General features: G+C 35.5%; 1 protein-coding gene across 3 annotated transcripts in view; it reads right to left on the minus strand.

Moving 5' to 3' along the window:
• rxrab (retinoid x receptor, alpha b) overlaps window positions 1–11,413 on the minus strand; it is an 82,204-nt gene extending 70,791 nt beyond the window's left edge. For 2 of the 3 annotated variants that reach the window (XM_067405605.1, XM_067405603.1), the window contains exon 1: window positions 11,208–11,413. In XM_067405605.1, the coding sequence (XP_067261706.1) occupies window positions 11,208–11,235 (28 nt within the window). In that variant the 5' untranslated portion in view covers window positions 11,236–11,413. Of the gene's footprint in view, window positions 1–4,506; window positions 4,530–11,207 lie in introns of all 3 variants that reach the window. The other variant, XM_067405606.1, reaches the window with a different exon arrangement.
• Between the last annotated feature and the right edge of the window lie 2,217 nt (window positions 11,414–13,630).

The following is a 13,630-nucleotide window of genomic DNA, read 5'->3' on the forward strand; positions in this document are numbered from 1 at the left end:
TATAAATCCACAGCCCAGCTTCAGAAGGACAAAAAACATCAAAAGGATATTGCATTTATTTAACTTAGCACTACCTGTGTAAATGTAACAAATTTAAAAAGTACTTTAGTCCAAAAACAGTATAGTTACTGTACTCTAAAATATGTATTATTCAGACTGGATCAAACAATGCAATTCAAAAGACTCGTTCGTGAATCAGACCTCACTAGTTCTCTTACACAAAAGAGAGCTAGAGTGGATGTCAATATTTGGTAGCACTTGTTACACATATTACATGCACTTACTATAGTAATAACAGACACAACAAACCCTAAACCAAACCTTAATCCTAACCCTAACCCTATATTAAGTATGTTGTTAATTAATATTATTACTCACCACTTAAAAGTATAATTACACTGTAAGAGTGCCATCACATAAAGGCTCAGTCTTGTTATTGTTAACTAAATTTTTTTTTTTTAATGAACTTAAGCTAAAATAAAATAAATTAGAAATATTAAATAAAAAAAACTTAAAACTTAAAAAACAAACGAAAAAGCTGAAGTACTAAATTACTAAAACTGAAATGCAGTTAAAAAGCTAACTAAATTAAAATGACAATAGTGTCAAGGTCATGTTTAGTTTCTGTCTTGTTTAGTTTTCAATCAGGATCCTCCTTCAAACTGACAGTCCAAATCTGATTTTTGTGGATATCCGATTGTAATCGGCAAAAATCACATGAAATTTTTACAATTCGTTTCGACCTACATTTATGTGACTATCTGTAAAAAGTAAACATCAGACGTTGTAGGAAGCAATGCTGAAATTCGCCACAGAAACAAGGTTATGTTGTTGCAAAGTGCCAGATGAGCAGAACATGACAGTACAACGGAGACATGTTTTAAGACCTGTGGAGACGACAGCAAGGAATAACACATCCCAGCCACTGCCTCAGAAGATGCAGTATTCCAGCACAGCGGCTACACATTGTCATGCCGTAAATAAGACAACATCTGTATTGCAAACCCCTCCATGTTGCAGTTGTTGTTGTTTTTGCCACCTACCAATGCAACATCATTGCCATAGAAACCCATGCAACGAAAGAGCGACACGGGACACACAAATTGTATCTGAACAGTTGCGATACACAGTGGCTACATTCATACTGTCAGTTCAAATCCGATTATTTGTGTATCCGATTAGAATCGGCAGAGGCAGACATGTAGGAGGCTGGTATGTGTGGCTTTATTCTGTGCTGTCACCTCTGCCGTTTTCAAAACATGTCCACATTACATTGTCATTTTCTGCTCGTCTGGCACTTTGCAACAACACAACCTTGTTTCTGTAGCAACTTTCAGCATGTTTCCTACAGTGCTCAGCGTTAATGAGTACACCCCCTTTGAAAAGTAACATTTTAAACAATATCTCAATGAACACAAAAACTATTTCCAAAATGTTGACAAGACTTTGTTTTACATAACATCTGTTTAACTTATAACATAAAAGTAAGGTTAATAATATAACTTAGAGAACTAAATTTTCAGTTTTACTCAAATTAGGGTGATGCAAAAATGAGTACACCCCACTGAAAGTCTCTGGAGCACAGCTAAATTTTAGACTACAAATGTCTAATTTAACAAGAATTCAACCACAGGTGAGTGTAATTATTCATTACAATAAAAGGGTGTTCCCATTTCAAACCCCTTCCCATTTCATGCTGTCAGCACCACATGGAAGAGAAATGTTACAAGACCTGAGAAAGAAAATAATTCAGTGATAAGTTCACTGCAGTTATCTAAAGAAGTAGAAAGCCAAACTGGGGTAACTATTTCCCATGACACAATATGGCGTAAACTGCAGAGGAATGACATGCATGGGTGCTGTCCATGAAAGAAGCCTCTCCTAAAGCCCAGGCACAAAAAAAGCCCACCTAGCGTTTGCCAGGGCCCATGCTGACAAAGATGAAGACTACTGGGACTCTATACTCTGGAGTGATGAGACCAAGGTAAATGTTTTTGGAACTGATGGCTTCAAAACTGTATGGCGTCACAAAGGTAAGGAATACAAAGAAAAATGCATGGTGCCTACAGTGAAACATGGTGGTGGCAGTGTCCTTATGTGGGGCTGCTGCATTTCATTGATGGCATCATGAATTCACAGATGTACTGCTCTATACTGAGAAGATGCTACCATCACTCCGTGCCCTTGGTCATCGTGCACTTTTCCAACATGACAATGATCCTAAACCCACATCTAAGGCCACTGTTGGATTTCTGAAGAAGTCAGTGGCTCCTGATCTGAACCCAATCGAACACCTATGGGGAATTCTGAAGAGACAATTTGAGAATCACTTTCCATCCAGCATCCAGTCTCTAAAAGCATTCCATTCTTGAAGAATGGAAAAAATATAGATGTTGCAAAATGTCGCTAACGTGTTCATTCCATGCCTAGAAGACTTGGTGCTGTCATTAAAAATCATGGAGGCCATACAAAGTACTAGATGAAGTAGTTTTTGTTGTGGGATGTACTCATTTCTTCATCACCCTAATTTGAGTACAACTGAAAAATGTGTAATCTAAGTTATATTATCAACCTTACCTTCATATTATAAGTTAAGCAGATGTTATATTAAACTTAGTCTTGTCAACATTTTGGAAATAGTTTTTGTGTTCATTAAGATATTGTTTAAAATGTTACTTTTCAAAAGGGGTGTACTCATTTACGCTGCGCACTGTATAACAACGTCTGATGTTTACACTTTACATGGCGTGAGAAAGTTGCATAAACCATAAAAATTGCTGTCAGACTGAAATGGATTTCCAGAAATGCGTTTTGAATAGGATTTCAAACCACATATGAATGTAGCTCGAAACAGATTTGTAAAAATCGTTCCAACTTGCTAAATCTGATAGGATTTCAATGTGATATGCACAAAATTCAGATTTGGACTGACAGTCTGAACATAGCCAATGTGGACAGTCAATAATTTTAGATCAGATTTCAAACAGATACACAAAAAAAAAAAAAATCAGATTTGGACTGATAGTGTGAATGTAGCCTTAGTTCATTATATATTAAACTGTTATTGTTCATTCTGCGTTACGCACTTCCTTGTGGATTATGCTACACAGCAACCTGTGACAAAAAGTGCATAACAAAATTACTAAAATGTAAAATAAAATTAATATAAAAACTGAAAATATAAAAATAAAAGCTAACTTAAAATATTAATAAATACTAAAATAACACTGCTATGGCTTCAGAAGACTTTAAATATAGTGAAGACGTATATGGACAACTTTTATGATACTTTTATGATGTGCCCTTTTTCAAAGGGATAGCTCACCCAAAACTGAAAATTCTGTCATCCTTTCAGCTTGAAAGACCCAGTCTTAATTTAACATGAAATTGGTCTATATCTATATCTATAGACATGAAAGGAAGGAAACAAAATGTTCAAAAACATGTGTCGCATCAGCACTGAGCTTTAAAAGTGGTTTGAACAGCCTTCAACATTCTTTAATGTCAGGAAAAGTGATTTAGCTTATTAGTGATTTAGCCCATTACTGTGACTGTAATAGAGCTGAAGACACATAGCGCAAGTGTGTCTCTTGTCAACAGAGCTCATGCACGGAGCATGAAAGGGAACAGAGACTCACGCTTGCATGGACAATCCGCATGCACAAAAATACTCCCAACATGCCCCGCAGGAATGATAATGTGTGGGACACCTGAGTCACCATAACTAATCTGCTTTTCAGTCTTTATCCCTTTAGTCTCTGGATAAGTACTTCTGCGTAAATCTAAAAGGACAGTTCACCCAAAAATTTAAATTCTGTCATCAATTGTCATCGACTATTGAAACATTCTTCAGAATATATTCATTTATGTCCCACAGAAGAAAGTCATAGAGATTTAAAACAACATGCGGGTGAATAAATGATGACAGAATTTAAATTTTTGGGTGAAGTGTCACTTTAAATTAAAGCATTTTGCATATATTGAGTTATCATGATGGTCATCTCTCTCTAAATTAAGTTATGAATCAACCAATTATCAAATATCTAATATAAATAAAACAGAATCGCACAAGGGGTGATTCTAAATTAAGCCAGTGACTCAGAGGAACTAAACTTCCTTTCAAATTGCCGTCTTCTCCAGGGTATAAATTGGATCCGTCTGTCCCATAGGGTGTAAGTGCAGCAAATAACACCTGTCTGAGTATCACATGAACAGTAGTTTGGGGCCCTGTTACTGTTTAATGGAATTTTTTGGTGTGTATAATTTGCTGCTCTCATGGGAGAAGAAATGCAAGATTCATATCTCCATCAGATCTTATCTGAATTACTGACTGTTCTGCATTCGGCCTGTAACATATCCTTCAAAAGAGCTAGAGCGTGTACAGGACGAGGAGACGAAAAGAGCAATGAAAGGGGGAAAAGGGAGGAAAGGATACCATAATCAGACATGGTAGCTTTTATGGACAGTATTTACAGTCTAGAGGTTTAAGTTATGATATGTTCTGACCTGCACTTTGAAGAATGTGCTGTCTGGAACAAAACACAAAAAACAGATGAAAGCATTAAAAAACATATAGTCCTCCTGACTTTAAGAATCATGTGCACAAAGATAAGCTCCAAAAAAAAGAAAGAAAAAAAAAAAAAAAGTATTGCTCAACACTTTGAGAGTTGGGGAAAAAACATAGTTCTATTAATCATAGAAATGCACTTTTAACCATTTATTAACATTTTGCAATACAGAATTTTTTAAAGCAAAATACACTTATGCTCATGAAAAACTTCTCTCCAACTACAAAATTGTCCGATATTGTTGTTTTACCTTTTTTTGTAAATGGTGTTTGGCTTAATCTTTGCACGTTTTGTAGACACTGGATCTGTACTTTCACCTATGTTACGCATGACCTTTGTAACATGATTACGTCATGCGTGTGGATCACAGAGATAGTGCAAGACGAGCATTTGTGGTTAAAAAGTACATCATTTTTTTTTTTTTTTTAGAAAATGACTGATCGTTTTGTTAGATAAGACCCTTAATCCCTGGCTGGGATCGCGTAGAGCTCTTTGAGGCTGCACTGAAACTGCAATTTAAACCTTCCACCCAGTGAACCCCACTGAAGTCCACTATATAGAGAAAAATCCTGCAATGTTTTCCTCAAAAACCTTAATTTCTTTTCAAATGAAGAAAGAAAGACATGAACATCTTGGATGACATGGGGGTGAGTAAATTATCAGGAAATTTTTACTCAGAAATGAACTAATCCTTTAAGTGTCATGTGATTCTTCAGAAATTGTTATAATCTGCTGATTTTGTGCTCAAGAAACATTTCTTATTATTATCAAAGTTTAAAACGGTACAGCTGAATATTTTTTTTGTGGAAACATGGTACTTTTTTTCAAGGTTCTTTGATAAATAGAATGTTCCAAAGAACAGCATTTATATGAAATAATTTGTAACTAGGGGTGTGACGAGATCTCGTGTCACAAGATCTCGTGAGACTAAAATGTGACGAGATTTCTCGTCGAAGCGAACAGTCATCTCGTGATATTGCCATGACAGAGTGGTTAGGATGATTAGGAAAGAATATGCCACTGCTACGTTTACATTACACCTCCACTGTCGTTTTGCATTTAATTCAGTTGGATAATGCTCGCCACCGCTCCATATTCACAGAGTATGCGCAATCGTGAAAATGAAAGCAAACGCGAGCGCGCATTCAAACGAGATTTCAATATCCCGCATTTTGAAAGCGGCTCCCTGATGAATACAGATATCTCTCAATATGAAAGCTATTTTAGACTGGGCAGTGTAGTTATAACCATCTCTTAGCACTGTATCAAAGAAAAATTTCTTATTTGCACATTGAATATTGAGAGAGTGCGATTATGGTTGCGCTTATTGTAAAGTGTTACCATAAAAATGAATAACAGTTTTGTCTTAATCTTATTAAGCAAAAAAAATAAGGTTTCATTTGTTAACATTAGTTAATGCACTGTGAACTATCATGAACTAACAATGAATGACTATTTTTATTAAAGGTGCCCTAGATTCAAAAATTGAATTTACCTCGGCATAGTTAAATAACAAGAGTTCAGTACATGGAAAAGATATACAGTGAGTCTCAAACTCCAGTGTTTCCTTCTTTTTATATAAATCTAATTTGTTTAAAAGACCTCCAAAGAACAGGCGAATCTCAACATAACACCGACTGTTACGTAACAGTCGGGGTGTACGCCCCCAATATTTGCATATGCCAGCCCATGTTCCCAACATTAGGAAAGGAATTAGACAAGGGCAGAATGTCTGGATGTGCACAGCTGAATCAACAAACTAGGTAAGCAAGCAAGGACATTAGCGAAAAATGGCAGATGGAGCAATAATAACTGACATGATTCATGATAACATGATATTTTTAGTGATATTTGTAAATTGTCTTTCTAAATGTTTCGTTAGCATGTTGCTAATGTACTGTTAAATGTGGTTAAAGTTACCATCGTTTCTTACTGTATTCACGGAGACAAGAGCCATCGCTATTTTCATTATTAAACACTTGCAGTCTGTATAATTCATAAACACAACTTCATTCTTTATAAATCTCTCCAACAGTGTAGCATTAGCCGTTAGCCACGGAGCATAGCCTCAAACTCATTCAGAATCAATGTAAACATCAAAATAAACACTGTACTTACGCGATTGGACATGCTGCATGACGAACACTTTGTAAAGATCCATTTTGAGGGTTATATTAGCTGTTTGAACTTTTTTATGTTGTTTAAGGCAATCGCAAGCTCTTGGGGCATGGAGCACGAGATTTAAAGGGCCACACACCCTGAATCGGCTCATTTCTAATTATGCCCCAAAATAGGCAGTTAAAAAAAATAATTAAAAAAAATCTATGGGGTATTTTGAGCTGAAACGTCACAGACACATTCAGGGGACACCTTAGACTTATATTACATCTTTTAAAAAAAAAAGTTCTAGGGCACCTTTAACTAACATAAACAAAGATGAATATATACTGTAGCAAATATATTGCTCATTGTTAGTTGATGTTGGTTAATACATTAATGTTAATAAATGAGACCTTATTGTAAAGTGTTAACATTTTTATTTATACTGTTTTTATTTCTATGATCAGTTTGTGGAAAGGAGTTCAGTTAGAAGGTCTAAAGTTGTAGAAGCTCATAAATCATGTACAGTAAGGCCTGAAGAGACTGAAATCATACAGAAGAGAAGTCAGTCAGTTGAGTTAGTGGCAAAACCTTTTTCAGTGCTTGAGAATTGTTGTCTTTTACTGCATATGATAATTCATACTCAGAAAGTAGAACTGAAATGGCATTCATTACAAGATGATTAATTAAAACATTTCAAATGCACCTGCAGAATATTTTTTCTAGTCATGTATTTCGCCACTGAGGATTTCTTAAAAATAGCTCGTAAAAATCTTGACACTCATTTTCACTCATTTTGAGTCTCATCACACCCCTATTTGTAACCATGTAACCAACGTCACTAAAGTTTAATGTGTCCTTGCTGAATAAAAGTATTAATTTCCTTAGAAAAAAAGACTGAGTTCAAACATCTCATTGGTAGTGTATAATAATAGAGATTGAATAATAGAGACTGAATAAATATCATTTCATTTTGGGACTGTGTGAAAGCTTGGCAAAGTTTGCAAATATCAGTGTCCATCATGTGCAGTGAAGAAGTTGACCTTAAAAGTTTGCACCTGGTAATTAGACAGCTGGACCTCTCATTAACTTGTCTGTCGCAGCATGCAAAAACAAAGATAGACACAGACTTAAACATATTAGATAATTACACTGCCAGTGACCTGCTTCTAGACAATGTGCAGCATTAAATTCAGAGTCTACAGTCCACACACATGCACACGCACACGCACACACACACACCCTTCACACTCTAAATGACATGGTACTTATGCTGCCATAAAGATGGAAAGTGGGGATGGGAGAGGTATTGTACATTCTTTAGATTTTCCAAATCCATTAACTTAAACTGAATTACTATGCATAAGGTCAAGTGTAATCCCATTAACACCGCACCAGAGAAAAATGGTCTAAAACACTCTCTTAAAGAAGTTGTTAATGCCTGCTATTTTCAATTTTTCTGAAATTTGGTGTCGATGAACACACCTTTTACAAACACACATACAAATAGTGGATTCCAAAGGTCTGAGTCCACTACTGACATTTTATTTGATCATTTTTATAAAAATTCACTGAAAAAGGGCCTGGTATTTGGTTCATCCTTCTTTTGCTTTAATGACAGCCTCATACGAGCTTCATGAACTACACCATATTCAACGTCACACATTCACTTACATTTGATGTGACCTAAAAATAGTGCAGAATTGAAAATAATTCAAAACTTCATAACGTTTCCTTCAGACTTTTGGTGCTGCCTGTACTTTGTATGATAAAGCTAAACTCTATATGCAACCAAACACGGACCACGGTACAAGGTGCAGCGTTGCCTTTATCAAGGAGACATGCATACACTGCATAGAGCAAATGATTAACAGGGGAGCTTTTTGAGCCGATCAAATATACCCCCTCTGACATCACTTTCAAAGCTGAAGAGCTGATGCTTAAATTGCAACAGTTTGTACAACAGTGAAACAAGAGAAGATCTAAAAACACACTCCCCCTCTAATGTGCCTGTATCACCTGACACCTCAGACAAACTTTCTCAAGTGCAGTTTGGCCCTCTGTGTAGTCCTGTCTAGAAACAGCCTGAGCTGCTTTTGATTTGGAGACAGACAGTGGCTGGAGGGTGTCTGGGAGACGCTGTCACTTTAAGCAATTAACTTTCCCTTTAAAGCCTCTCTTATAAAACTGACAGCTGCAGACATTCACAAAGGACCAATCACCTCTTCAGAAACACAAAACTGCTCTGCCGTAAACCAAACTGGTTCTCTTTTATTGGGGTGGTCCGGCATCCCGTATACACCCCCTTCACTACCACAGACTGGCTTTCTTACAATGGGACCCTCTATTTCTTATTAACGCTCATGGACTTGGGACGCTCCAGGGAAAGGTAGTGGCCCCCAGAGACCTATAGAGAGCAAACTTTAAAAATGCCAATAAAGTTGGGCACAATAAGCCCCAAAACTTGCTGTTTACACTGGAATTCCAACACGCAGGAAGAATGTATAAATAGGTGGCTTGGAAAATGAATATTGTTGCAAAACTATTTCAGTGCAAGTTTACACAACAAGCTCTGTACCATCACATGTGTCATGAGTTATTACTTTCTAAATCGCAATGGCTACTACCCAACTATTATTTTCCAACCAAGCACATTTTCTCATTTGAAAGAGTCAGACAGAATCTGAATGAGGCTAATGTGGCTTAAGAGGAGCTCAGGTAAGAACAGACCACTATTACACTCTATCATTCGCAATGATCGCAGCGCATAATTACCAAGCTAACCAAAGAAAAAATAAAGATCTCGATAAATCCGAGAGATCTCGTAAAATCTTCAAATCTCAACGGCCTCAGACCGTACAGCCCTTTGAAGTGGTTGAGATAACTATTGAAGTGTGCTGACATCGATTTGTTGAGCTTTTATGGCAGGCCATTTTAACATTTATTCATTTAAATAGTCTAGTCTTGTTATCTAATTTTATGGTACTAATAATTATTTTGATTACTTATCATTAATTAAATAGAACTACTGTATACCCAATAGCAGGTTGCACTTTATCTTAAGGTGCACTTATTACACAAATAAGTACTGAGTAATATTAATTAACAACATGTACTTACTATAAAATTACGGTTGGATTTTGTGGTAGCACTTTATTTTACAGTCCTGTTCCCCATGTACATACTATTTACTTATTATAGTAATTGCAATAACTGGGTAATAACTAGGTACTAATCCTGAACCAACCCTTAAACCTAAACTTAACCTTATATTGCCCAGTACTTTCTTAGGTAAGTACACGGTAAGTACATGTAAGTGCATGTACAGTAAAATAAAGTGCAACCGATTTTGTTAGGGTTAGTTGCTTATAATGCTGCAAAATTTACTGTTATTACTATATAGTAAATATATGTGTAACACTGTAACCTAAGTAAAGTGTTATACAATGCCTTTTTCTTTTGCTACTACTCACAACTCAAATAGTGCCAAGTAACAATTCTAATGCCATTTTGCCATTGAATTCTAATGGTATCTGTGGTTCAGATATCAACTATTCATTTCTGACTAGTAGTCCTATGTATTTAGTACTAATTTATTAGATCATAGAACTTATTTATGAGACACTAGTATTTATTCCATTTGCGACAATAGCATTTGTTATCTCTAGCTGCTTTTTTTTTAATTTTTTTTATTTGTTATATGTGACTACTAGTCAGAATTGCAACTTTATAATGAGATTAAAATATTGCCAGTAACAACAGGAATGCAATAAATAGATGTTGATTGAATTAGTAAGAAAAACGGAATTTATAAATTTGATAACACTTATTTGAATAATACATTTCACCTGATGAATTACTAGTAAAATTGGTATAGGAAGGTAACAGCTACCAGTAACAACTAAATTATATAGTTCGAAGTGAGTATAGTTGAAATCTGACCACAGATCCCTTTTGAATTATATGGAGAAAATAAATGTTGCCAATAGTTACTAGTTGTCACTAGTAACTACAAGCAAAGAAATTAAACGCATAAGAAAAGAGAAAATAGATACTAGATAGTTAACAAGAATAATTGTTTAAACGGCTTGCCATGAGCATTTAGAGTAATAAATGTGACAGCGCACAACTGAAGAACGAGCGCGCTTCAATAAACTATTAACATTCACTGTTTGACTAAAGTGATCGCGTCTGAACTTCATGAATTATTAGTCACACACCTTAATTGCTCAAGTAACACTTATTATTTTATAAAGATACTGATAACAATTACATCATAGACATAAACTAATAATAAAGATGACAATCTTGGTCATCATCATTTTATTAACTCTAGTAGCTTGCTTGCTTATTCCATTTTATTCCATTACCATGCTAGCCCATTATTAAGGAAAACGGGTTTAATGCACTCATAGACATGTGAATGTAAATATGCAGCATAGTTTCGTTTTGTTCAGCACTTCAGAGCAGAAACTGGTAGATGTCTGTACCTATTCATGACGTTAGCGTTAAGATAATAGAAACCATATTCAAACTCACCTAGAGACAAGAATGGTTTGGTTTCCATATTAGCGCATGCCAGCTATGTTTCTTGTAGATAATGATTTATCTTCCTCAGTGGGCAAGCTATAAGTTCCAGTAGGAAACGCCGTCAGACCGAAGCCAGAGATCCGCTGTCAAAATCCACTTAATATAACTAAAGTATCTACTTCAATCGGCTCCATCCAGTTTGCAACTCCGCGAGAGCGCTCCCTCACTCACTCCCAGTATTCCTTCAGCGATCAAGCACTGCCTAACCAAGGGACCCTACCAAGGGGGACTCTGACCGCCAGCACTTTTGCAGCGACAAGCCACTTCTACTTTTGACCCCCTTCGGACTATAAGATAAAAAAAACACATATGTGTATTTAGCAATGTTTCTGCTTGAATGACAGTTGTTTTAAATGCTATGCTAACGAAAGAAAACAACTTTAAATGTATTTATCATTAAAGAGCTCACCCTGCCTAAATAAAAACATTTATCTGGAGTATTTTCCCTTTCCTGTTTGTACAGGATGGACAACCTCAGGGATGTCTATCTATAGAAAAACTAAATGTGTTACTGTGTGTGTAATCACACTGTGTTGTATCCTCCAGGGAATTCATCATTAATTAATGTACACGGCACATTAAAGATCAAAACCACCATTAGCGTTGTGAAACGAGTATTTAAATGAATATGCATAGATATAGATTGAAGGTTTACTCAATGCCAAATGAAATTAATTATGTGAGGTGGAGATATATTATAATAGTTTTATCATTTTAATATAAATTTCATGGCTTTGTATAATAAAACCCGACATAAATAGCCTATAAAGAGATAAAATGAGAGACAGTATCTTATTGCAGTAGTTTTATTTCAGCAAGTTCTGCAATAAAAACGAAATGCATCCACGTGTATAGAAATTACTTTCTAACACGTAACCACGTAACTTTCTCCTCTTTGTTAAACTCTTTTTGTTCAATTCAACAGTAAGTGCATTTTAAGTAACTGGGATCTTTGAAATGTTACTAATACTCAGCATTCAAGCAGGTCAATGTCACGAGCTTCCCTTTGTGGAAAAGTGTCAGTGAGCGTACACACCGAGAACAAACTATTGCACTTTGTGTATAGTTTGGCGTTCTATAGACAGATGTTATTAGCTGTTTCATCTGATGAGATGTTTGTTTAAATAGCTATTTACAGCATTGAATTTTCTGTCCTATTGGTTTCCATTATACTGCACTACTTCAGTGCAAACTTGACACCTCTCCAATAATGCTTGTCTGAGCAAAGAGTATGCTGCCTCAGATCTAATTAAACGGTAAGTTTAGAGGTCGAATAGCTTTTCAAAGCAAATGGCACAGTTCAACTTCGAGTTCTATACTGCAACTCATAGCTGTAAAAACGGATGAGAAGAGAGTCATAGGTTACAATAACAGCTGGTGAGATTGAGAGAGCATACTCACTTTTCAAACAGTATCTTTCTCTGAGGAGACCAAAGGCTTTGCGAGAAAGATTGCAATTATTCCCAAGTTCTATAGAAAGAATGTATCCAGCCTAAAAATCCAAATGTGATTCCGGTCCCACTTATGGCCTTAACTACTATGTACTTACATTTAAATTAATGATTTGATACAATGTACTTATTGTGTACATACATGTACTTATATATGAAAAACACCTGCATGTAATTACATCTGTAATTAATATCTGTAATTACATTTATAATTACACTCCCTTACACCTAACCCCTACCCTTAAACCTATACCCATACCACCAAAACTTTCCCTAACCTTACCCGTATCCCAATTCAATAGCAGCAAAAGTGTTTTGCAATTCAATATGAACCCAATAAGTACATTGTACTTATTTTTTGATGTAAGTATATAGTAGTTAAGGCCACTTAATATAAAGTGGGACCGTGATTCCTTTCAAATATGATGTACCTTTTCCACTGATATCTATATGACCTGTAATATGTAATATAAAATATAATCATCACTTCAGTTTCAGAAAGCACTTCAAAAAATGTCATCGTTTCCTTTTTTAATGTATCATTTAAATTTTAACTCCACTCTTTTACGCCTAAAGTAAACATGTTCCTCTACATTATTTTACTACAAGAATTGTTTAATATTACTTTATGTCATATTTTTTTGTTTATGTGATATAAAATGTCAACCTGTGTCAGGAGGAAAGCACAGTGTTTTCTTATTATTGTATGGATGAAAGCAGAACTGAGTAGAGGTCTTATATATGTCTACAAAACAATCTGAAGCATCTATACATAAGCTCCTAATTCCCTAACTGTCGTTAGGGAATACCATACCAATATATATATAGCAATACAAATAATTAGTTTTCTAGCCTCTTTATCACTTGGCTGTTACAGGCTTTGTAATTACTCTGTCAGAATACATCCATACTCTCAGGAAT

This window comes from Chanodichthys erythropterus, chromosome 13 (assembly GCF_024489055.1).
Source record: "Chanodichthys erythropterus isolate Z2021 chromosome 13, ASM2448905v1, whole genome shotgun sequence".
Classification (NCBI taxonomy): domain Eukaryota; kingdom Metazoa; phylum Chordata; class Actinopteri; order Cypriniformes; family Xenocyprididae; genus Chanodichthys; species Chanodichthys erythropterus.